The 23,567-nt window shown below is 51.5% G+C and overlaps 1 protein-coding gene across 5 annotated transcripts in view; it reads left to right on the top strand.

The window, feature by feature from the left end:
* The window catches only part of RXRG (retinoid X receptor gamma), a 44,404-nt gene that overhangs the window by 2,072 nt on the left and 18,765 nt on the right, over window positions 1–23,567 (top strand). Inside the window, exons 1-2 of one of the 5 annotated variants that reach the window (XM_045455411.1) lie at window positions 13,046–13,079; window positions 15,495–15,742. In XM_045455411.1, coding sequence (XP_045311367.1) covers window positions 13,061–13,079; window positions 15,495–15,742 — 267 coding nt within the window. In that variant the 5' untranslated portion in view covers window positions 13,046–13,060. Of the gene's footprint in view, window positions 1–13,045; window positions 13,080–15,494; window positions 15,743–18,963; window positions 19,208–22,492; window positions 22,679–23,567 lie in introns of those variants that run through there. The other 4 variants (XM_045455412.1, XM_045455415.1, XM_045455413.1 and 1 more) reach the window with 4 other exon arrangements.

The raw sequence follows: 23,567 nt of genomic DNA, 5'->3' as shown, positions 1-23,567 counted from the left end.
TGGAACGGTAGCCTTCCTAAGGAACCTGGAGAAAGCCTCTGAGACCTCTCATTTTACAAGGTGGAAACTGAGGTCTCCAAAAGGCAGGGAACAGTCTAAGGTTATGTGGGATTGAATGGGAGACAAAAGCCCTGACTCAGACTTAACACTAATACTCCTTCAATCTGATATAGTAAAAAAAAAAAAAAAAAAAAAAAAGGCGAGAGAGAGAGAGAGAGAGAGAGAGAGAGAGGGAGAGAGAGAGAGAGCGCTGAACTTGGTTCACTTACTCGCTGTGTGATGTTACACAAGATATTGAACCTCTCTGAGCCTCAGTGCCTTCATCACTAAAATGGAGTTGATCAGCCCAGCCTCCGAGTATTGTCTGGAGAATTAAATGTGCTCACGCTTGACAAAGCAGTCATAAAGTGTTGTCTATGTATTTGGTACTTAATAAAAATTATTATTTTCATCCCCTGCATTTTGCTCAAGGTAGTCACCTACAAGCTCACTTAAAGATCAAACATTCCTGTCGAATAATGAATTAGGAATCTGGGCAAATAAAATTAAAACCGCAAGGACCCACGCACTTTGCGGGTTCAGATTCTCACCGTGGTGGGAGCTCATTGAGCGTAAGTAGGTTTCAGATAAAAGGAAACACAAGAGTGCAGCCGTGGAGGTTGATAGGATGCGGTAATGGGGGGCGTGGGAGGGAAGAGGGCAATTGGGTTGCGGAACTGTCTCCCTCGGATGCGACTTTTCCTCGTTCCTGAGGGAGGAGAAGAGTTATTTTGTTTAGTTCTGTTGATGTTTTCCGTTTTGTTTGCACGCACCTGTGGAGAGGCTGCTGAAACGCTGAGTGGAAGCTCAGCCCCTGCTCCGGGGAGGTCTGTCTGAGAACTTGCCCGTGGTGAGGGAGACCCCCCCCCACCCCCCAGGAACGGGGGAAACTGAGGACTGCGGTGGCTGCCACCTGCACCCTCAACACGGAGAGCCACCCTGTACACATGCAGTGATTTGGCACACCCCCTGCCGTTTCATGTATGAGCAAATGGGACCACAGGGGGCTCCTGCGATTTGCGTGAGGCTCTCTGGCGACCCAAAGTCACCCTTGGGAAACAGCACGAGGGTTGACATCTGGGGCCATGCTCACCAGATGTGAGATCATCAGCCCCTCAGCGAACAAGGGACTGGTCAAGCCGACCGAAGGGTGGCGACTACCTGGGCTGCTGTGACCTCACAGAGGTACCAGCGTCCCTGCTCCCTGCCCTGCCCCGTGATGAGGGCCAGCTGTTCAGTAAGAGATCCGTTTGCCTGGATGGGACGGTCGCTGCCTCTAAGAAGATGGCAAAACAAAGCCTGTAATTCCCCCATCCAATTGTGCGGTAATCCTCGGGGTGACAAGGAGATGGGGGGCGGGGGGGAGGCTCGCATTTCAGTTACCAAGTACGCTGGCTGTGGCTCTTACTGAGGGCCAGCTACCCTTGTAAGCTTTTGCACTCTCTGCTTGTTCAGTCCTCACGACAACCTTCTGAGCAGCCACCATGATTATCATACTCCCATTACAGGCGAGGAAACTGAGGCATTGCACGGCGCAGTAAGCTTGCTGAAGGTCTTGTAGCTAGAAAATAGCCCTGCCAGGGATTTAATGTTTATTTATTTTTGAGAGCTAGAGACAGCGAGTGGGGGAAGGGAGGAGGGGCTGCTGGGGAGGGAGTCACAGAATCCGAAGCAGGCTCCAGGCTCCGAGCTGTCAGCACAGAGTCCGACGCGGGGCTCGAACTCGGGAATGGCGAGATCATGACCTGAGCCGGAGTCGGACGCTTCACCGACTGAGCCACGCAGGCGCCCCCCCTGCCAAGGGATTTGAACCCAGGTGGTCTGGCTCCAGAATCCTTGCTCTGCTGAGTTGCCCCTCACGGGCCACGGACTCGCTCCGGGAAGTTATGGGGCACAGCACCCCCTTGCTGGGGTGAGGAGCCCAGTCCGGCCTCGGCACTGCCCAGTGGTTGCAGACACGGGCCCTGGCCGTTGAGGAATAAGAACCCGGGATAGCTCAGCAGTCACTCAGGAGCGGGGGACCTCTGGAGTATTAACTGGTGCTTCTCCTGGAGGCGGGCTGATTTGCGAGAGTCCCACCCAGCTGACCCTGACCCTTTGTGTAGAACACTGGCTTCTTACCCAAGAGTAGCCATAGAGGAGGGGGGTGAGTTGGGCGGACGGGTGTGCACATGCCTATGTGTATGTTTGGGGGGGCGGGCAATAAGAGGATGTGTGTGTGTGTGTGTGTGTGTGTGTGTGTGTGTGTGTGTATGTGAATGTGAGTGTGCGTGCACGGATGCGTGCGCCAGAACATATTTTTCCCTTCCACAAATGCGTGGGTGGTTAATTGGGACCTTACCGTGGACGTAAGTGGTTAGGGTTTATGTAGGAAGGAGTAACTGTTTATGAGATTTAGGAAGGAACATATTTAGTGTAAACTATTTTCTGAAACATTTACAGTCTTACCAGGAGATAGAGAGCTGAATAGCAACCGGGGAAAGAAATTGTGCAAAGAGTTATCTAAATTCTCCACCTCTTCCTTCCCCTCATTATGTAGCTTCTGTATCTGTGGAGAACTTTGCCACCACGACTGGGTGGCTGGGTTGCCAGAGGCTCCCAGAGGAAGCTGCTCTTTTCCCTTCTTGTCTGAAAGGAGAAGACCCACAGACCCAGGGAGGGCAGTCGCTTATTTTCTAGGGCGCCTGGCTTTGGGTGGCTCTCAGGAGACTGATCCGGGTCCTGGCTTGGTGAGCTTCAGAAACGAGTGAGAGTAATAGCTCATGTTTGTTAGGCACCTACTATGTGCCGGACCCTCCTACCCCGGGCGTTACAAGCACCATCTCATTTAATATTGTCAAGCATCCCTGGAGGTAGGGCACTATTATCGCCATCCCCATTTCACAGATGGGAATGTAGAGCCTCGGGGAGGTTTAGTAAACTGCTCAAGATCAGCCGGCTGATACGGGGCGGACCCAGGATCCAAATCCAGGCAGGTGCCAGGGCTGCTGGGGTCAAGCCCCGTGTTGCGCTTGCTGGGGTGGGGGAGGGGTAGAGTGGAGGGAGGGTGGGGTGGGGAGATGGGAGTCCCAGATCTGCCACCAATGGGTGAATTCTATATGAGAACAACAACTACCATATTCAGATCTTACTCTTTGCCCTTGACAACTTTCTTAGGGATCACAATGTATCTCTTGGACCGTGCATAATTGCAGCAATGAATAAATGATGGGGTGGGGGCAGGGGGACCGGGCACGTGAAGAGACGAATTAAACAAAAATCCAAAACATGTTCCAGGTGAGGGGCGCCTGGGTGGCTCAGTCGGTGAAGCGTCCGACTTCGGCTCAGGTCATGATCTCGCGGTTCATGGGTTCAAGCCCCGCGTCGGGCTCTGTGCTGACAGCTTGGAGCCTGGAGCCTGCTTCAGATTCTGTGTCTCCCTCTCTCTCTCTCTCCTCCTCCCCTGCTTGCGCTCGTGTGCACTCTCTCTCTCTCTCAGTCTTTCAAAAATAAATAAACCTTGAAAAAAAAAAAAAAAGAAAAAAGAAAGTTCCAGGTGGACCCCACTTTATTTTAACATGTGGAACCCAGTTTTACATTCTAGGGTGCAATTCAGCAAACTTGTTCTCTGAAGAGCCAGATTCTGAACCTTTGGGTCTTTGCTGCTTCTGTGGGGGGGGGGGGGGTATGTGGGAGAGTAGCCATAATTAAAGTCGCATAAACTAAGGCACAGGGATGTGCTGTGTCTCAGGATGTTTGCTGACCCCTAGGGGATCCTTCTGGAGAAGTGTTATTACCATTTCTGAATGTTCTCCGGTTTGCAGTGGTTGCGATCGTCAGCTCTGAACAGCCCTCCCCCCAGCCTCCCTGCCACAGAGTGCCATCCTGAGAGCTAGACAGAGAGGCCTGTGGGTCATGAGGGTGGCCCCTTAGTCACAGGTGAGGACGCTTGGGGAAGCAGGTGTGGCTTCCCCAGGAAGCTTCTTGTGGTCTTCAGACTGGGTTCCGCTGAGCCCCCTGGGGGCCACCTGGGGTGGCAGGAAAGTGGGGGGACGGGGAAGCCACAGAGAGCCCTCCCGCCCCTTGGTAAAATAACTCAGTACTACTCACCACGTAGGGTCAGTGTTAGCTGTCTGCAGTGCAAAGGGTTAATAAAATAAAGCCTGGACAAGTCGTGAACACCTGGTAAAAGGTCCCCTTTTCCATTTCAGAAAATTTGGACACTGTAGTTCTAAAGTACGTTGCTTTTTCTTCGGGGAGGTGTGCCTGTTCTGAAAGCATCAGACGGCACAACCACGAGGTGCTGACAAAGCAAAGTAGGTGGATTCTGTGCCTGTTACCGAAAGTTCTGTTTTAACAAACCGTTCTAGGGCAAGCGCTCTGAGATCTGGCAGGAGACAGCCCTGACGGGGGACCTCCAGCCCCTCCAGTCTTCAGGAGACCCTGGCCCCAGGCCAGTGATTCGGATGAGTCATCAGACAACCTGGCCTGCCCTGCTGCCTTTATCAGACGCTGTGACTGAGAGAGGGGAAGGGAGACAGGAAGTTTCTAGGTTCGGAATCAAGCTCAGATTCCTGATGGGGTTTCAGAATTCAGCATCTGAACTTAAAAAAAAAATGGAAAAGCTTGTGATCTTTAATTCAGAAAGCGTTTAGAAGAAGTCAGAGGAGTGGCCAGGAAAGTGCTTAACACATATGTCGGGATGTTTCTTCCGGGCTGGTTTGCCTGAGTTTCATTTCTGTGACTCAGCATCTCCTTTGTCCCTCCTTTGCTGGTCATTAGTGTCGTGGAGAAGCAGTCTCTTGGAGAGTTTGGGGCTCAAGGTACCTGTGTTTGCTCAGTCCCAGCGATGAGGGGAGCAGAGCAAAGGTTAGAGATCATCATCAGGGAGAGAATATTCTAGACTGTTCTGGGAATGCCAGTCCCTTGTTCAGTGCACACTGGCTGAGTATCTGGCTTGTGCAAGGGTTTGCCGGACGAGGAGAGCTAGAATTCATCTCCTGTCCTGAAGGAACGATAAACTAGTTACAAGCTCTGAAGTCTGCATACGTTTGGAGATGAATTATTTCCAGACATGTTTCTTGGGACTGGGGTTCAGTGGATAGGTCCAAGGAATCTAGGTATTTAGAACCTGAGAACAAATGATGCTATGATAACATTGATATGAATGACCACATTGCACCAGGGATGTTATTCACTATATGTTAAGATGACCGCAGTCTTTTAAAAGAATTTTTTTAATGTTTATTTATTTTTGAGAGAGAGAGAGAGATGTTTATTTATTTTTGAGCAAGAGAGAGAGGGAGAGAGCATGAGTGGGGGAGAGGCAGAGAGAGAGGGAGACACAGAATCCGAAGGAGGCTCCAGGCTCTGAGCTGTCAGCACAGAGCCTGACGCGGGGCTTAAACCCACAAACCGTGAGATCATGACCTGAGCTGAAGTCGGATCTTAACCGACTGAGCCACCCAGGTGCCCCAAGAAGACTGCAGTCTTTAGAAGTCCATCCATATTTAGAGATCAGGGAGAGCATATCTGAAAAAGAAGTCCAGAGAGACAGAAACAGGGAGTGGGTTCGAGAGCTGGAGGTGGAGTAAATTGATGTTCAAGGATTTTAGGAACAAGGGGTGAGGAGGGAGGGCCCTCAGCAAATGCCTGAACCACTCATGGCAGTGTCCTGGTGGACCAAAGTGGTGCGCTGTGAACCAGTATGTGGGACTGGTTTAAAGGGACAGGCCGTGTTCCTTGTTAGCAGAGCCCCTGCTCCAGGATCCCCAGGTCCCTCTTAGGAGTTAGAGACAGCATGGTCTCCACCTGCACCATCAAGGTTCATAACTTGGTCCTGAGTGGGAAAGGTGGGATGCAAGCAAAATGCCATTACTTACATGCAGAAAAGTTGGCAGAAATTGTGCTAGACCAAACTCACATTCTAGGTCTTTAATGATTCACAACACGCGCTTGAAAAGGTCACTTTATCATTCTGAACGCGTTTTTCTAAATCTGTAGAATGGGGATGATTTCTGCCTTACCGACTACTCTGAGTCCGTTTGAAGCTTACACGAAATAAGCAGTGGGCCCCAGGAGGGACCACTCTATCCGTAGCGCCTCGCCTGGGGTCTGGCACATAGTAGGCACTCAACGAATATATTTTTGACTGCCTGAGCCAATAACTGACGTGGAAATAAGCAGTGCACAGTTAATGAGTGCAAGATGGTATCTGGTACAGGGAATGACCTTGAACCTGGCAGTCAGAAGACCCAGTGTTTCGCCTTGAGCAAGTTGGGCAACCTCTCAGCGATCATTGTCTCTTCTCTCTAAAATGCGGTGGTTCTTTGAGTCCTGAAAGTCTGGTTTCTGAGCCCAAACAATATTGCCTTATTAATTTATGACCCAATTAATTTGGAAAGGTGATTAAATTGGTCCTGGTATGAACTAGTTTCTATTTGCTCATTCACCAAAAAAAAAAAAAAAAAAAAAAAAGTAAATAAATAAAAAACAAAGAAGGGTTTGTGGGGCAAATAAGGTGGTAGCAATGTTGCCCCATTTAAGTTACATCTGTTTTCAAGCAATTTAAAAAGCCTAAAGGAGCGTCATTAGCATATTAACGGGGTGTTAATTACAAAAGCCTTTTTAAAGCAGATTTTGTAAAATCTCCACTTCATAACCATTAGCTTGTGGGACTCAATACAAACTCTTCCCGTGTGTTACTTGGAAGTAAGAAAATTGTAATTTAAAAGTAATCTGCCAACTTGTCACGAACTGAGACTGATTTTTTTCTCTCAATTGATCAAAATGAGTAAGGTTTTGCTATAATTATATATAATGCTGGTAATAATGAGGCTGATGATCGGTCTTTGCCTGCTTTTCACTACCTCCATCTCTGTGGATTTTAGGGGAGGTGGGGCAGAAGGCGGGGGGGGGGGGGGGGTTGGCGCAGGAAGGGAGCGGAGGGGAGGGAGAGGGAGGAAGGGATATCACAGGGCCCTCCCCCTCCCCCAAGCACCAGAGGAAGCAACCCCTCCCCCCCCCCCAACAGCCAGGAGCCCCCCTTCAGGGACAGCAGGAAGCGTGAGGAGCTGTCCTGGGAGGTTCTGAAAGATGGGAGGGCGGAGGGCAGGCGAGGGATCAGCCCCTGGTCTTTGGGTCCTCACATTGCGGCCAGGGCGCTGAGCCCCTTCTCACACACACTCTCCACTTCTATCACGTTCCCTTGTTTCCCCCCCGTTGAGAAACCCAGAAAATGCTTCGGTAGCAGAGAAGGCTTCTCCTCGAAAGATGTGCCTTCTGCTTCTGCTCCTCATTCCCTAGGAGTTCAGTGTCTCCCACCTGGGGGTTGGCACCTGCTAAAATGTAGAGCTCTGTGCCTGTGAAACACCTTTCTGCCCAGTGTCAGGGTGGCTGTGAAGGGCTGAGGTTTACGTGCAGGTGCTTTTGAACACGCTGATCATGACTCAAATGTCAGAAATGTGTACCAGCTCGGTGGCATTGAGCACCCCTTCTACCGAAGAAGGGAGGGGAAAAGGACAGGCCGAGCTGGGACCCTGCTGAAGGGAGCCCTGGCCAGCTTGGAGCCGTGAGGGGCCAGAGTCAGGATGGCGAGTGTCTTAGTCAGAATGTGCCAGTGTCAGGGGGCTCCTGGCTGGCTCGATTGGTGGAGCACATGACTCTTGATCCCGGGGTTGTGAGTTCGAGCCTCACGTTGGGTGTTGAGGTTACTTAAAAAAAATAAAATCTTTAATTAAAAAAAAAAGTGCCAGGATCAAAGTCAAAGTCTAGAGTGAGGCCTCAAGTCGGGGTGGGGAGGGCGGGGAGAGCTGTCTGTCTGTACAGCTGGTCGGGGGACTTGCGGAGCAGGGGACACGTGGTGGGGCTGCGGATCCCCTGCTTTCCCTTCTCCGTTCATCCGTTCAGGTGCCACTTGTCTAACTACCTAGTCCCATTCTCTCGGGCGCTGTATTTAATCTCTCTGTCTCCTAGCTTTTGCCTTTGTCCAGTAGGAAGAAGCATCCCAACCTTAACAGGGCTTGTAGGGATGCAATGCGTCCATATAGGTAACGTGTTGAGAATCATGTCTGGCTTGTGGCACGTGCTCAATGAATATGATCTGTTGTTGTTGTTTGTCTGTTAGTCATCGAAGGAGGTGGTGATTAAAGTGTCAGTTAAAGTGGCCTCGGTAGCAGGCCTCTGCCCACCTCATTCAGCAGCCTGCCTGTGTGTTAGGAGCCAAGAGGGGAAAGGATGTGTGCGTAAGTTTCCCTTAGACTGGGAAGAATGAGCCGGCTGTCTGACCGGTCTGCGATCCTGGGGCTCGTGCACCGTGTTCCTCCGCTAGAGACAAGGTGCCGGGCTTGGGTGTGCATGGTCGCTTGCGACCCAGTGGGAGGGAGTTACACGGGCCTGGGCCCTGCCATGCTCCTTTGATTTCAAATGGAGAGTCCTGGCTCTCAGAAATAGCACATCTTCACCTCCGTCCCCTTCCCTGTGGGTGTGTATTAACCAGTGCCAGTGATTCATTACAACTTTTCATTCCATCCGGCAGAGGCTTGTTAGGGGGCCTGCAGCAAAGGGGTGGAAACACCAAGCCATTCGCTCCCTTGTCTGGCCAATCAGAAAGACGCATGCTTGACATTTTCCTTCCATTGGCTGAGGATGAGTTGCTAAGCAACTTCCTCACCTTGCTAAGAATTCTGTCCTTCTGGGTCCCCGGGACTTCTCTTTCTCAAAGGCCCCCCTGTTCCCCCCAACACACGCGTGCAATTCCTTACTCAGAGATTTTACGTTTGGTAAACACCAGGGACGTAGATTTCTTATGCAAGTAATTTCTTTTTTTAATTTTATGTATTTATTTTGAGAGAGAGAGAGAGTGGGAGGTGGGGAGGGTTGGAGAAGGAGGAGAGAGAGAATCTCAAGCGGGCTCTGTGCTGTCAGCGCAGAACCCTACATGGGGCTCGATCTCAGGAATCGTGAGAGCATAACCTGAGCCAAAATCAAGAGTCAGTCGCTTAGCCAACTGAGCCATCCAAGTGCCCCTATGCAAGGAATTTCTATTGATGGACTCTATATAGTTCTACTCACTAACAAAAAATTATCCCAACGCCAATCCCATACTGTTGTCTAGTATGTTTTGAGCATCTCTGTGTTCCAGGCACAGTGCTGGGCACCACAATGGCAGTCGTTAGCAGCAAGGGATAGAAATGAAAAGTGTGTAACATCCAGTAGGGCAGCAGGCAGTCAGATTGGAGGTCGTGTGGAGGACCTGTTTGTGCCAGCTCGATTACGGGGTGATCTGGGGGATGCTGGGGGAAGGGTGGAGTGGCCAGGGGGACAGGGGTGCTCCGGGCTCAGAGCAGTGGTTATTTACTAGCCAATCCAGAAAATTCAATATTGTAAACAACTGGTATGTCCTTACCAGCGTATGGCAAGGACCATCCTTAATAGAGCATTAACTGTTGGCCTGGCTTGGGCTAAGCCCTCCACGTACATAATCTTCTATAATGGCCCTCGAGCCAGACACAGCTCCTCCCTCACAGCATCTACTGGATGGTGAATTATTGCACCTGCTACCCCAGGGCCCGTACTCCCAGGTGCTGTCCGCAGTCCGATGAGGTAGGCATGTGTGCCTCCGTTTCGGGTGAGAAAACTGTGGTTCAGAGAGGTCAGCTTCCTTGCTCAAGTTTATGGGACCGGACAGAGGTGCAGCCTTGAATCCGGCCTAGGACTTTTTGGCTTCGGAGTCTTGTATCGTGCATGGGCTGCATTCCGGACGCCGTCGTGCCGCGAGGCACACACCGACTTCAGCAATCATTGCAGTCATCACAGCGTATGTGCCCCGAACAGCTTTGATTGCTGGTGACGCTCAGCATCTCAGACTGAAGGTCTAACGCTGTCCAGTTGCCGAAAGCAGGGGCCCCTCGGAAAGTGGTCCAGACCCAGACCGTGTCAGATCACTGGGACCCACGCTTCGTCTTTGAGATGCCCGTGGGCCGTCTCCTCCCGCCCATGTGCGTGGAGCAGGGCTGGGAGGGGTCTTGGAGACCCCTGGGCAGAATGAGGCCCAGAAATATGAAAGATTTTTCTTAAGTGTCTGGCCAACAGAGAACAGAAATTCCTGGGAAAACGCACTAGCCCTTTCCCGTCAGATGAGTGAGATTTTATTTTAAAAAGTCATTGCCGGAGCAAAGAGAATCAACTCTGCGGAGTAGAGGGTTTGTGCATTTCCCCGGCATCGGGCATCGGGCACAATCTGGCTGTGGCTAAAGAAGATTAGGAGGGTGTAGGGTCAGGAAGCAAGCAGGGCTGTTGGGGGGGAGGGGGCCAGGGCGAACCGGGCTGAAGGGGCAAGAGGGAGACACTAGAGGAAACCGTGACTTTGGATCTGGACGAGAAACCAGGTTTCTGGAAACCGTCTAGTACCTTTTGGCTGTGGCTCCCCTGTGGCTATGAGAAAATGGAAAGAGAGGGAGGGAAGCCGGTAAAAGTGCCATCAACAGCTATGCGGTGGTGCCTGTCTGTGAGAACGGGTTAATTTTCCATTGGGAAACACTTTGTCATTAGAGGCTTTCTCTCTACTTCTTTTTCTTTTTCAAAAAAAAAAAATTTAATGTTCATTTTTGAGAGGGAGAGACAGAGCATCAACAGGCGAGGGGCAGAGTGAGAGGGAGACACAGAATCCCAAGCAGGCTCCAGGCTCGGAGCTGTCACCACAGAACCCGACACGGGGCTCAAACCCGTGAACCGCGAGATCATGACCTGAGCTGAAGTCAGATGCTTAACTGACTGAGCCACCCAGGCGCCCCTCTTTCCACCTCTTCTAAAAACAAAGCTATTCATGTCTAAGAGCCACTGGGTCTTGGGAGAGGCAAAGAGCCAAAATGGGATCGCATAAGATGTATCTGTCTTTGTGAATTTTATTGAAAAAAAAATTTTTAAGTTTATTTTATTTTGAGAGAGAGAGAGAGAGAGAGAGAATCCCAAACAGGCTCTGTGCTGTCAGGCTGGCAGCCTGGGGCCCGATGCTGGGCGAATTTCTTTTTTGTTAAATGTAGCTTTAAAATAGCCCACCTCTTCTGGGTCACTGACTTAGCAGAAACACGCCATATTTAAGGCCGTTGCAAACCAAGCTTTAACTCTATTTCATTCTGTCTCAGCCATGCACCATTCTTTTTTTTTTTTTAAATTTTTTTCAATGATTATTTTTGAGAGACAGAGACAGAACATGAGTGGGGGAGGGGCAGAGAGAGAGGGAGACACAGAATCCGAAACAGGCTCCAGGCTCCGAGCTGTCGGCACAGAGCCCGACGCGGGGCTCAAACCCACAAACCATGAGATCGTGACCTGAGCCGAAGCTGGGCGCTTACCCGACTGAGCCCCCCAGGCGTCCCAGCCACACACCATTCAGAGCATCATGGTATATTCCGATTGTCCTAATATTATTATTATTAACAATAAAAGCAATATACTGTAAAAAAATTTTTTTTTTAACTTTTTATTTATTTTTGAGACAGGGAGAGACAGAGCATGAACAGGGGAGGGTCAGAGAGAGGGGGACACAGAATCTGAAACAGGCTCCAGGCTCTGAGCTGTCTGCATAGAGCCCGATGGCGGGGCTCGAACTCACGGACCGTGAGATCGTGACCTGAGCCAAAGTTGGCCGCTTAACCGACTGAGCCACCCAGGCGCCCCAAAAGCAATATACTTTTAATTTCAATCGCTCTCAGCTCATCTCCTTTTGTTCCTGGAACAACTTGTGAGTTCCCCAAAGTCCACGTTTTCTGTATGTTTTGTGCAGGTCAGCGTTTCCCTTACCCGTCATTCCCTCTGCACACTCTTCCCGTGACCTTCTCCGGACCGAGTATCCTTTGTCCTAGGTCAGTTCACTCTCTTTTTGAAAACTTAAATAGCTATTTTTAGAAAGGCAATCTTGTACAAAAATAGAAGCCCAGTCACCTGCTATAAATAGAAGGAAACAGTAAAAGTAATTCTTAAACTCTTAATATTTTGTGACACCCACACCCACTTAAAATACCCCGAAGGTGTCCCTCACCACCGTGTTACAGGCGGCACACTTCCGGAGCTCTTGGGTTGAGGCGGGTGTGAAGCTAAGTGGTGTTCCTGTCTGTCCCACGGCTCTGGGCCTGCTGTCGGGGTGCAGAAGTGACAAGGCACAGACTCTCTGGGACCCACGCAAGCAGAGTAAAAAGGAGAGTTGTGGGGTCCTTTGGTCTGAAGCCGAAGCCGGAAGGGAACGGCCAGGGGGTTGGACGGCTGCTGTCCCAGGGGAGAGCAGGGCTCCTGGCCCGTCAAGACAGGCTGGCTTCCAACTCACCTGTCACATGTTATCTTAGTAACAGGCTCAAGATATACGTTGGCCTCTGTGAATGTCACAGCCTTCCTGGGCCTCAGAAGAGTCTAAAATTGTTCTTTCCAATCAGTGGCCATCTGGGAAGATTTTTGGTTTTTCCGGCTTGAGTTCTTGGAAGCTGCCCTTTTCTCCCTCTCCTTCAGATAAACTTGCAGCTTGAGATCACTTCGTAATTGAGTCATCTTGCACTTTGCGATATGGTGGCTCTCCCAGTCATCCTTGCTGTCCTTGCCAACACAGACCGGAGGCAGCGTGGGTTTCAGACCGACAGTTCGAACCTAGGCTCTGTCACTTATCCCCCCGGGCAGCGCCAGGTACCATGCTAGGGGTGGGGACGCGAAAATGGACACTTCTCCCCTTCTCTCGGTTGAGTGGAAAAGCCAGGGCAATAAACAAATATGGCGACACAGTGGAATCAGTGCTGGGATAGGAGTAAACACAGGCTATTATTAGAAAACAGAAAAGGGCATCAGACGAGTCCGGGAACACCAGCGAAGTCTTCCTGGAGGAGGGGACACTTGACTTAGACCTTGAAGGAGGAATAAGAACGTCATGGAAATGGAGAGGAGAGCAAATCATCCTGGAACAGAGAGCAGCTTGGGGGCGGGGGGAGGCTGAGCCCCTGAAATGGTCCCCACAGGCTTATTGTCAGGAGGAAGTGAGTTAACGCATGGAATTTGCCTAATGCTATTCAGGATAGGTGGTAAGTGTCCGACCTGTTCATTTGAACCCCTTTGCCACTCCTCTGTGGACCCCTGGAAAGTGATTCATCCTCAGCCGTGCTACTTAATTTTTTTTAATGTTTATTTATTTTTGAGAGAGAGAGAGAGAGTGGGAGCAGGAGAGGGGCAGAGAGAGAGAGGGAGACCCAGAATCCGAAGCGGGCTCCAGGCTCCGAGCTGTCAGCGCAGAGCCCGACGCGGGGCTCGAACTCACGAACGGTGAGATCATGACCTGAGCGGAAGCTGGATGCTTAACCAACTGGGCTGCCCAGGCACCCCCCGCCCCCATCAGCTGTGCTACTTAGAACAGGGTGATTGGGATTTATCTGTTAATGAGACATTTGTCCCTGATGGAGACTCCCCGGGTAGGATGACAGGAGGGTCAGAGCTTCCTTGGACGTGGGACTGGCTGTTCTCCCCCCAGAGAGACCTTAGGCGTGTTCGCAGAAGCTCAAGAGAAACTCTAGGCTAACATTTTTTCCAGTGGAATATTTATGTTTAAGAGTCTTTGCACAGAGAAAACATGAGCTCAAGGAAGTGTATCGACCCCCGTGTTCACTGCAGCATTATTTACAATTCCCAAGATGTGGAAGTAACCTAGGTGTCATCCATGAGCGCATAAAAGTTGTATATGTGATGGAGTATTATTCTGCCAGCAGAAAGAGTGAACTCTTGTCGTCTGTGACAACACGGACGGACCTTGGGGGACTATGCCCAAGTGAGGTAAGTCGGACAGAGGAAGCCAGATCCTGTATGATCTCACTTATGTGGAATTTAATAATAATAATGAAAACACACTGAGCTCATAGCACCAGAGATCAGATTGGTGGTTGCCAGAGGTAGGGATAGGGGCGGGAGAAATGGGTGAAGGGAGTGAAAAGGTACAAACTTCTAGTCATAAAATAAGTAAGTTCTTGGGATGTGACGTCCAGCACGGCGACTATAGTTAATAGTACTGTACCGTATATTTGAAAGTTGCTGGGAGTAGATCTTAAAAGTTCTCATCACAAGAAAAAAAAAAAAAAAACATTCAGGGCGGCTCAGTCAGTTGAGTGTCTGACTTCGGCTCAGATCGTGATGTCGCGGTTCGTGGGTTCGAGCCCTGCGTCGGGGTTGGTGCGGAGCCTGGAGCCCGGAGCCTGTTTCCTCTTCTGCGTCTCCCTCTGCTCGCGCTCATCTCTGTCTCTCAAAAACAAATAAAACATTAAAAAAAAAAAAAACAACAACAAGAAAAACTATTTCCAACTGTGTGTGGTTACGGATGTTAACTAGTCTTATTAAGGGTGATCATTTTGCAGTATAAACAAATACCGAATCATTCGGTTTTGCCCCTGAAACGAATACAATGTTGCGTGTCAATGATATCTCAATAATAAAAAAATAGTTCTCCAGGTGCACTTCTGACGTGCTTTGCTGCCCCCCGGAATTCAAAGGGGGCATGTCCCCCCCGCCCCGCCCCACGTATCTTGCTCCTAACACTACCCTTAGTGGCCCCCGATATCTCCCAAGACTTAGGAGAGCATCCTGCACGTGGTAGGTACTCAAGAGATACTCCTTGAGCGAACAGGCGACCACACAAGGAAGTAGTTCTATGACACAGGGTGGGCTGCCCTATCATTTTTCCAGTCTCTTCTTTGCTGCTCAGATCCTGAGGTGTAGAGCTCCTCTCTTAGGGAGAGCGTGTTCCGTGCTGGGCGCCTCGGATGCCAGTGGGGCACCCTCCTTCTCTGTCGTCTTGAGCTGGGACTGACCCTAAGGGAGCTTGGAGTCAGCTCAGCCTGGGAAAAATGGTACCAGACAACCACGTGCCCAGGGGCTGTTCCGTGGACACCCGGGACCGCAGCTCCCTGGGCCTCGAGGTAGAAAGGGTCTGGGCAGGCCTGTGCGCCCTTGCCTTCCTGGGCTCCTGTGGCCATCAAGCCACGCACGGCCATCCTGCGTCTTCTTCCCTGAGGGCTGACGAAGCCCCGTGCAGTAGAGACAGGCAGGGCAAGGACTCTATAGGCACAAAGCTGCGAAAGATACGGGCAGTCGAGGGCGTGACAATAGCGTCTGCTGCCCCGTTGTCATGGTGGAACGTGACCCCTGATGGCAGGGACGGGGTTCTCCTGGGCTCTGAAACCCCAGCACCTGGCATAGTACCTGGACCTCAGTCAACGTTCACCGCACGTGAGTGAGTGATGTTCTGTCCTAGAGAAGGCCCTCTCCCTCTCTCTTCTTCATTTGCCTTTATTCTACGCGCTCAGTGGGGGTGTGAGCGCCTGGGGTTCACGGATATGCAGTGGGGCTGGAAGGCGGGGAAGGGCACGGGAAACAAGCTGGGGGTGGTCTCTGTTCTCACAGGGGCCACCTCTGTGCCCCCCAGTCTCCCATCACCTTTGCTCTTCTCTTTCCAGGCTCCCCCGGCCACTCCAGCTCCACGTCTGTGAGCCCATTGACAGCCTTGTCCACAGGGAAGCCAATGGACAGCCACCCCAACTACACAGACACCCCCGTGAGTGCCCCACGGACTCTGAGCGCGGTGGGGACGCCCCTCAATGCCCTGGGCTCTCCATATAGAGTCATCGCCTCTGCCATGGGCCCACCCTCAGGAGCACTGGCTGCGCCTGCGGGAATCAATCTGGTTGCCCCGCCCAGCTCTCAGGTAGGTGCCCGTCCTCCCGTGGGACTTTCCAGCCACCCTGTATGGTGTCACCCGTGCCGCTCCTGGAGCCGGGCCAGCACTCGGTGGGTGCCTCCTGTGTACTTTCTGGGTCGTCTCTGCAGACGTGTCTCCTGCCGGACCTTCTTTAAGGGTGTCCTCAGGCGGGGGAGCCCCTGAGAACTGATGACGCCTCGTGATGGAGGAGACGGTGGCTCAGAGGTCACCCCTGTGGCTTAATGGTTCAGCCCTGGCACTGATCTCACCATTTCTGAGGGATGTTTGTCATCCTTGGGACGGACCCCATCTGTTCTTCTCAATCTAATGAGTACTTATCAAGTCACTGAAGTGCCTGGTGCTCTCTTACATGCCGTGGTGGATGTGAAACGCTCAGGACACGGTCTTTGCTCTCTAGGAGCTTATAGTTGAGAGACGAATAGGTGGGGATGGCACACGGATCAATCCAGAACATGGCAAACTGTGTTACGTACCTGTTGTCTCTGAGATAGAGGAAAAGACTGGAAACTCAGGAAGGAAGGAAGCCTCACCCAATTCCTAGTGCTTCTGCTACAACAGAGGAGAGGGGGTGTGTGCATAGTAGACGCTGCTGTAGCATGGCCAGTCGCCTCTCCTTCCTTCTAGTAGTGTCGCAGTGAGGTCGGCAACCTTCCCTTCTTGTAGTGGTCAGCTGTTGCTGCAGTGATGCTGTGTAACAAACAGTCCTCAAGTTGTCATGGTGCACAAACGCACACATTTTGTGTGTGTGTGTGTGTATGTTCCTCACTCACAAATTTTTGTTGGCTGGGATGGCTCTGTTTCAGGTGGTAGGCGAGCTGGGCTAGGCTGCAGGCTGGGTGCAAGTCTGCTCCTCATGTCCCAGGCTGAAGGAGCTACTTGGGGCATGCTTTTCTCGTGGTGTCTCACGGGAGCGCAAAGCCAAAACCAAACCAGAAAGGTAAGGTGGAGTCTCTGCTCGCATCATGCCCTCTGGTATCCCCTCGGCCTGAGAAAACTACATGGCTGACTCCAACATTGTGGGGCAGGGAAATAGGCTGTGACTATTTTAGCAGGAGGTACACAGTGCAAAGGATGTGAAGAATTAGGAGCAGTAATCCCATCCACCATGGGCTCCACTTATGGGTATCTCAGTTTGGGGCTGGTGCCATCTTGCCCCAAACGCCAGCACATCTAGAGGTAGAATTAGTAGGTCCTGAAGCTTCCTTGGGATAAATAGTTTGGGAGAAGAGGCAGGACTCCCATTGTGTCAGTCTTTCTACCACAGGGAGAACTTCAGAGACTAGCCCCAGACCATCCCTTTCAAGAGGCTTCGTGTGCTCAGGGTCTGAAAGCAAAGCTGTGTGGAGTCACAGAACTCTAGGGCCAGTAACGGCTCCAGAAGGCTCTCGATTCAGGGATTTGAGGATCTGTGGAATACCTTGGGGGTCTTTGAGTACAGGAGCCAGGGCCAGGTACACATAGATCAGTGGGGCTGGTGGGGTCTGCAGGGAGCTGCCCCCTTCCCTTGAAGCCGTCGCAATTCAAAGACATGAAGCTTGCACAGGCCAAGCAAAGTACTCCTGTGGGTCACATCTGGCTGGCCCTTTTCACCCCGACTTGTCATCTGATGGTTTCACCTATAGGATCTTCTTCAGAGTGTACATTTCTCTCCTATCCCAGATCTTGGCCCTTGTGGAGCTGGTAAAAGCCCAGCTGAGAACCACGAATTCTGTCTAAGCCCTCATCCCACAAATGAAGTAACAGGACTCAGTGAGCTCAAGTGACATATCCAGCGTCTCCCAGCCAGTCAGCAGCAGAGCACGGGTTCAAGCCCAGGTGTCCTGACCCCCACTCTGTGTTCATGACGCTGCATTCACCTGCTGCTGTGGTCTGTGCTGACTCAATCCGTGACCCCAAGATCTTCTGTTGGCCACCAAGGATTAAAAGATGAGTAATCCGGGCACCTGGGTGGCCCAGTCGGTTAAGTGTCTGACTCTTGATTTCAGCTCAGATCACCATCTCGTGGTTCTTTTTTTTTTTCTTTTTAAATAAAAAATGTTTTATTTATTTTTGAGACAGAGAGCGACAGAGCATGAGCAGGGGAGGGTCAGAGAGAGAGGGAGACACAGAATCCGCAGCAGGCTCCAGGCTCTGAGCTGTCAGCACAGAGCTTGACGCAGGGCTCGAACTCACGAACCGCGAGAGCATGACCCGAGCCGAGGTCGGACGCTTCACCGACTGAGCCACCCGGGTGCCCCAACCGTCTCGCGGTTCTTGAGTGCGAGCCCCACATGGGGGCTGCCCCTCCTCTGCTCACTCACTCACTCTCTGTCTCAAGATAAGTAAATCAAACTTGAAAAAAATGAAAGATGACTAATCAGTGCTCCTAAGGTGTCTCTTGCGGACGTGGCACGTCATGTGGGCAAATTGCAAGGCAGTGTCTTGTGGGCTATGGTGGGCTAAGAGCAGAACCGAAGGAGCAGAAGCCAAGGACTCCGGACCTTCCCAGGCGTGTGTTCCACGAGAGGAGCGGGGTCCGGACGGCCGGGGGATGGGCAGGTATTTATGCCAGCAGCGCTGGTGACACGTAGCCTTCAGAACATGAGACCCTGATGAGGTTGGTTTATTCACGCTCTTCCTTGTGAACGGACCCCAGGAAGGCAGGTCATAGCCAGTAGGCAAGAGACAGAAGGACACGTTGAGGCTCCGGGCTGCAAGGAAACTCTTGCTGGGGCGTTCGTGGTCCTTCACGTAACTACTCACAGGGACCGACTTTGCGTCTGGCGGTACTTGATGCTCTCGAAGGTTCTGGGGGAGAGCGCGGAGCAAGGTGGCTAATGTCTTCACGTTCATGGCAGTTAGACCGCAGCAGGTGAGACGGAGACGACACAAGCGAGCGAGGTGCTTTCACATAGCAATCGTTCTATCTGCGAAGAAGTGAGGCAGGGTGAGGTGACAGCCAGTGACAGGGCCTGTGGGTGGGGAGTGGGCAAGGCCCCATCCTTCAAGGCTGCTTTTAGCAACCAGGCTCCGGTCTGATTGAGCCAAACCTAGCCGACACGTTCGGCTTCACAGCCGTGTGAGTGGCAGGGACGCTCGCTATTCCTGGACCGTATGTCTGTACAGAGGGATTGGGGTTGAAAGGTCAGCTGAAAGCTTCGGTCCTGGCCAACTGGGCTGTGTGCAGAGGCCGAGGCCAAGTTTCACTCCGGGAGCTATATTAAGCTTGCCAAGCTCTGGGGGAGCTCAGCAGCCCCGGGACACTGAACGGCGTCGTGGCCTCGGGCTCCAGACACGTTTCGCCTAATTAACCAGATGACACAGGACATCTAGGACCCTCGGTGTTAGCTGCGGTGAGTTGGACTCTGAACCACCTGGATAGACTGTCTATGCATCCTGCCTTCCTCGCCCAGGATGGGTCTGAGCGGGACCCGCACGGGAAGCGTGCTCCTCCTGTGACCTGGGTCTAGGGTAAGTGCAGTTTGTGGGGGGAGGGGAGGGGGTGCTCTGGTGTGGGAGCAGCAGGGCCGTGTCTCCTGTTCCCTGCCCTGTCGTTCCGGTGCTTGACCAAGTCTTTCTGCTCTTGTCGGACTTTCATTCGTGAGGAGTAAAGAGAACTGAACAGATACTCCGGACACGGGGACCGTGTAACCTTTCGCAAACCACTTAAGCTTATGTCTGTCCTCAGTTTCCTTTTCTCTTTCAGGGTAACATGCTTTATGAACATTAAAGGAGCTATGATTTATAAAATCACTTCTTAAGTGCTCTCTGGTGGCAGTAAGGTGGCATTATTATTATTATTATCATTATCATTATAATTATTATTATTATACCTAGGTGATATGCACCTCTGATTTACATTCTACCCCTATGGGATCTTTGCTCCCAGGGTATTCTCTTGCTGAAAGGTTCTAGAAAAGTTCATTTCAATAAGCATTCATTGAACCAGGCCCTGGAAGTAAAAAAAAAAAAAAAAATTATAAGGATCCGTCTCTGCTGTGGGGCGCCTGGCTGGCTCAGTCAGCAGAGCGTGTGACTCTTGATCTCTGGGTTGTGAGTTTGAGCCCCACGTGGAGTGTAAAGATTACTTAAATAAATAAAACTTAAAAAAAGAAAAAGAAAAAGAGTCAGTCTCTGCTCTGGGGAGTATTTAAGTTGAGGGAGCAATTTCCAGAAACACCAAATATGTGGTTGGGAAGATATTTATGCAGCTTTCAGACAAAATGATCAAGGCCACATTTTCCTGACTGTGTGTGTGTGTGTGTGTGTGTGTGTGTGTGTGTGTGTGAGAGAGAGAGAGAGAGAGAGAGAGAGAGAGAGAGATCTGTTGCCTGCACTTGGAAACAAGCCCTGAAAGTTCTTGGAAGGCCCCTGCCTCTTTCTCCCCTCCTGAACCCTGCTGCTGGACCTGGGTCCTGTCCCTGATAATTCCTGCCCAGGTAGTACTTTCCTTTCAGATTTTCATAGAGAATACTCAAATAATAAAAATTACGAATGTTGGAGTTGAAACAGACCTTAAAGGCCGTCTTGTTTAATGATTAAAAAAAATTAAGCCATGAAGTCTTGTCTCCAAGAGAAAGCATGTTTGGAAGGTTAATGTGTACGTTTTCTTTCTTTAAAAAAATTTTTAAAAAAAAATTTTTTTTAACGTTTATTTATTTTTGAGACAGAGAGAGACAGAGCATGAACGGGGGAGGGTCAGAGAGAGAGAGGGAGACACAGAATCTGAAGCAAGCTCCAGGCTCTGAGCCATCAGCCCAGAGCCCGACGCGGGGCTCGAACTCACGGACCGCGAGATCATGACTGAGTTGAAGTCGGACGCCCAACCGACTGAGCCACTCAGGCGCCCCCCAAAAAAAATTTTTTTTAAGTTTATTTATTTATTTTGAGAGAGAGAAAGCATGAATGGGGGACGGGCAGAGAGAGGAGAGAGAAAGAGAGAGAGAATCCCAAGCAGGCTCCGCACTGTCAGTGCAAAGCCTGATGCGGGGCTCAAACTCACAAACTGTGAGATCATGACCTGAGCCGATCGTTACTGAACCGACTGAGCCCCCCAGGTGCCCCCTAATGTGCATGTTACAAACAAGTGTGGGTGAACTAGGAGCAGGAGATCTGAAGCCTTCTTGTTCACCTTCCCCGCTGCCCTGCCACGCACACTCTGAGTTGGAAAACCCACTGATCTAATCTGTAGATGAGGCAAAGGGTCTCTGACGCAGTGACCTGGTCAAGATCACGCAGTGAGGAGGGGGCTGGTCCCCACCGAACCCAGGGCTCCTCTCCCCCCTGTAGAAGGCGCAGGCTCCTTACTCCTCATGACAAGGCCCTCTTCTAGATTAAAGCAGCGCCCCGTATACAGTCCACTCCCTGGAAAAAGAGTGCCTGCCTGTGGCCTGGCAGGCCGGCCACGTCTCTGCATTTAGTGGGATAATTTTGGCTGAAAGCAGCTCAGAAATGTGGGAGCTGATGTTCCGTGATGGCTCCGGGGCATCCAGGAAGCATTTGGTCCCTGGCCGAGTCTGCAAATGGAAGCCAGGCCAGTCAAGTGTGTTTCCACCCTGTTCTCGGGGAGCAGCCAGCCGCCTGGTGAACCCCCGCTCTGAAAAGTGCTCACTTCCGCGGGGCTGCTTCTAATGGAACCAGACAGCCAGGCGGGGGACTCGGGGGGCCAGGCAGCTAATGGGTTTGCGCTCTGGCGGGTTCTTCCTAGCCCGTCTGCCCTCGCTCGGAGCCCACACAAACCCTGAGCCAGCGAAGAGGCCAGTGGGTATCAGCCCTTCTGTCCCAACCCCTCCTTTCTGCCGCCTGCCCACCTTCCTGCCCCCATGACCCAGGAAGAGAAGGGTGGAGGGGGGGGGGCGGCCGGCTCCCAGCTGGGAGAGAGAGGGCTCCCCCCCAAGGAGGTGGGCCAGGAGGCTCAGAGACTCGGAGTCTCCTGCCACAGCAAGACAGAGCTTGTGGTAAAGGACTGGTCTGGGAGCCCAGCGCTGGAGCTCTGGCCTGTTAGCCTGGGGAGGCCCCGCGTCTCCCCGGGCGGCTCTGACAGCCCCCGTGTCTCTCTGCTCCAGTCTTTCCTCGAGCTGCCCCCCCCCCCCCCCCATTTATCTCCCCGAGGCAGAGTTTCGAGAGCGGGATTCCTCAGCCCAGAACCTCCAGTGGCTGCTCTTAATTGCTTCTCAAGATTAGATCCACTCTCCTTAGCTGGGCGGTCAGGCCTCAGGCCTCTGTCACAGCCCAGCCCCTGGCCTTGCCTCCCACCCCTGCAGCCCACAGGAACCCCTGGGCTTCCCCCAGGCCTTTGCTCTCAGAGCCTTTAGCCCGTGAGGGGCCCGTCCAAACCTGACCCACTTTTAAAGGCGGCCAAGGCCTAGCTCCAATGCCACCACCTTCAGGAAGCCTTCCCAAATCTCCGTTGTTTGGGGTCTTTCGTTCCTAAACCATCCCAACTGACTTTTAATCTTGTCAATGGCCTTGAGGCGGTACTACGTCCTCCTCCTTTCGGTATCCCCACGGTATTTCTGAACAAACACATGAATAAACCGCTCTAAGGCCTACTTCCCTCATCTGGAAAATAGAAGGACCTCATAGGGCTGTTGCAAGGATTAGGAGAGCAGCGAGCAGCGTGGGGAGCTTTCTATGGTGGGTGGGGCTAGCGGTGGGCGGGGCTCATGGTGGGCGGGGCTAACAGCAGCAGTAACGGTATCTACTGTTGTGTGACCGCTTTGGGCTGGAGATAGTGAGGCTGGTTCCACCGGACCTGGCTGTGGAAGGAGGAGGCGAGTGAGCGTCTCTTGAGCCTCAGGGGATGGCGGCCTCCTCCTCATTCCCATGCCCCTTCTCCTCCGTCTGAGGATTTGGGGACAGAGCCTCCTCAGTCAGCCAGCGGGTCCTTTCTCTGGGGTCGTCTGACCTGAAATGCTTCCATTTCATGGGTGGATCTAAGTGGTTAGTATCTGTGTCACTGAGGCACTCAAGGAAAGTTGTTGCCTAGAGTTTACATCGACGGAAACCCCCCTCACCTGATTTTTGAAAAATAGACACATCTAAATATGTCCCTTATCTGAAGTGATGATAATGTATTATGACAACGTTAAATAATTTTCTGACCACCCCCTGCTCACCAAGAAATGGAATCATTTAACCCCTTTGGTGAATGTGGCCTCATTTACTACAGGATTCCCAGCACCTAGTAGACTGTTGGCTTATAATAAACACTAGAATTCTTGTCTTGATCAACCAGATTTTATGGGAATGATAAAGGCCACAATTTATGGGACCCCTAATGTGTGCCAGGCACTGTGATGGGGATTTTACATCATTATCTCATTGAACCCTCCCAGTGACTACGTAAACCAGGTCTTACTAGGCTCATTTTCCAGATAAAGAAACTGAGGGTCGAAGAAGATTAGTAACTTCTTTGAAGTCACGCAGCCAATAGGGGCAGCCTGGGAGTTGGTCCCAGTTCCCTGGGACTCCCAAGCCATGTTTTTCCCACCATACCGGTGATTCCGAGCCCTGATGCACATAGCATTACCCAGGAAACCTGAAGAAAGGTCAGTACCAATGGCCATCTGACCCATTGACTCAAAATTTCTGGGTGTGGATCCCTGGCATCAGTTTTTGTTCCAAGCTCCCAGATGTACATCCAGGGTTGAGCCACAGTATGATACCAAAACAAAGCCAAATACTGGCTACAAGTTCTAGATGTCCTGTCTTAGCCTTGTAAAGAGAGGGGGGAGGGGAGAGGAAGAGAGAGAGAATTCTCCCATCCCATGTGTGTTTTCACCCTTCACACAAATTAATTTTTAAAAATTCCCGGTGACTTTGACTTTGA

Source organism: Leopardus geoffroyi, chromosome C3 (genome assembly GCF_018350155.1).
Source record: "Leopardus geoffroyi isolate Oge1 chromosome C3, O.geoffroyi_Oge1_pat1.0, whole genome shotgun sequence".
Lineage (NCBI taxonomy): Eukaryota > Metazoa > Chordata > Mammalia > Carnivora > Felidae > Leopardus > Leopardus geoffroyi.
Note: the sequence above shows the minus strand (reverse complement) of the source record. Positions and strands in the feature narration are given on the sequence as shown.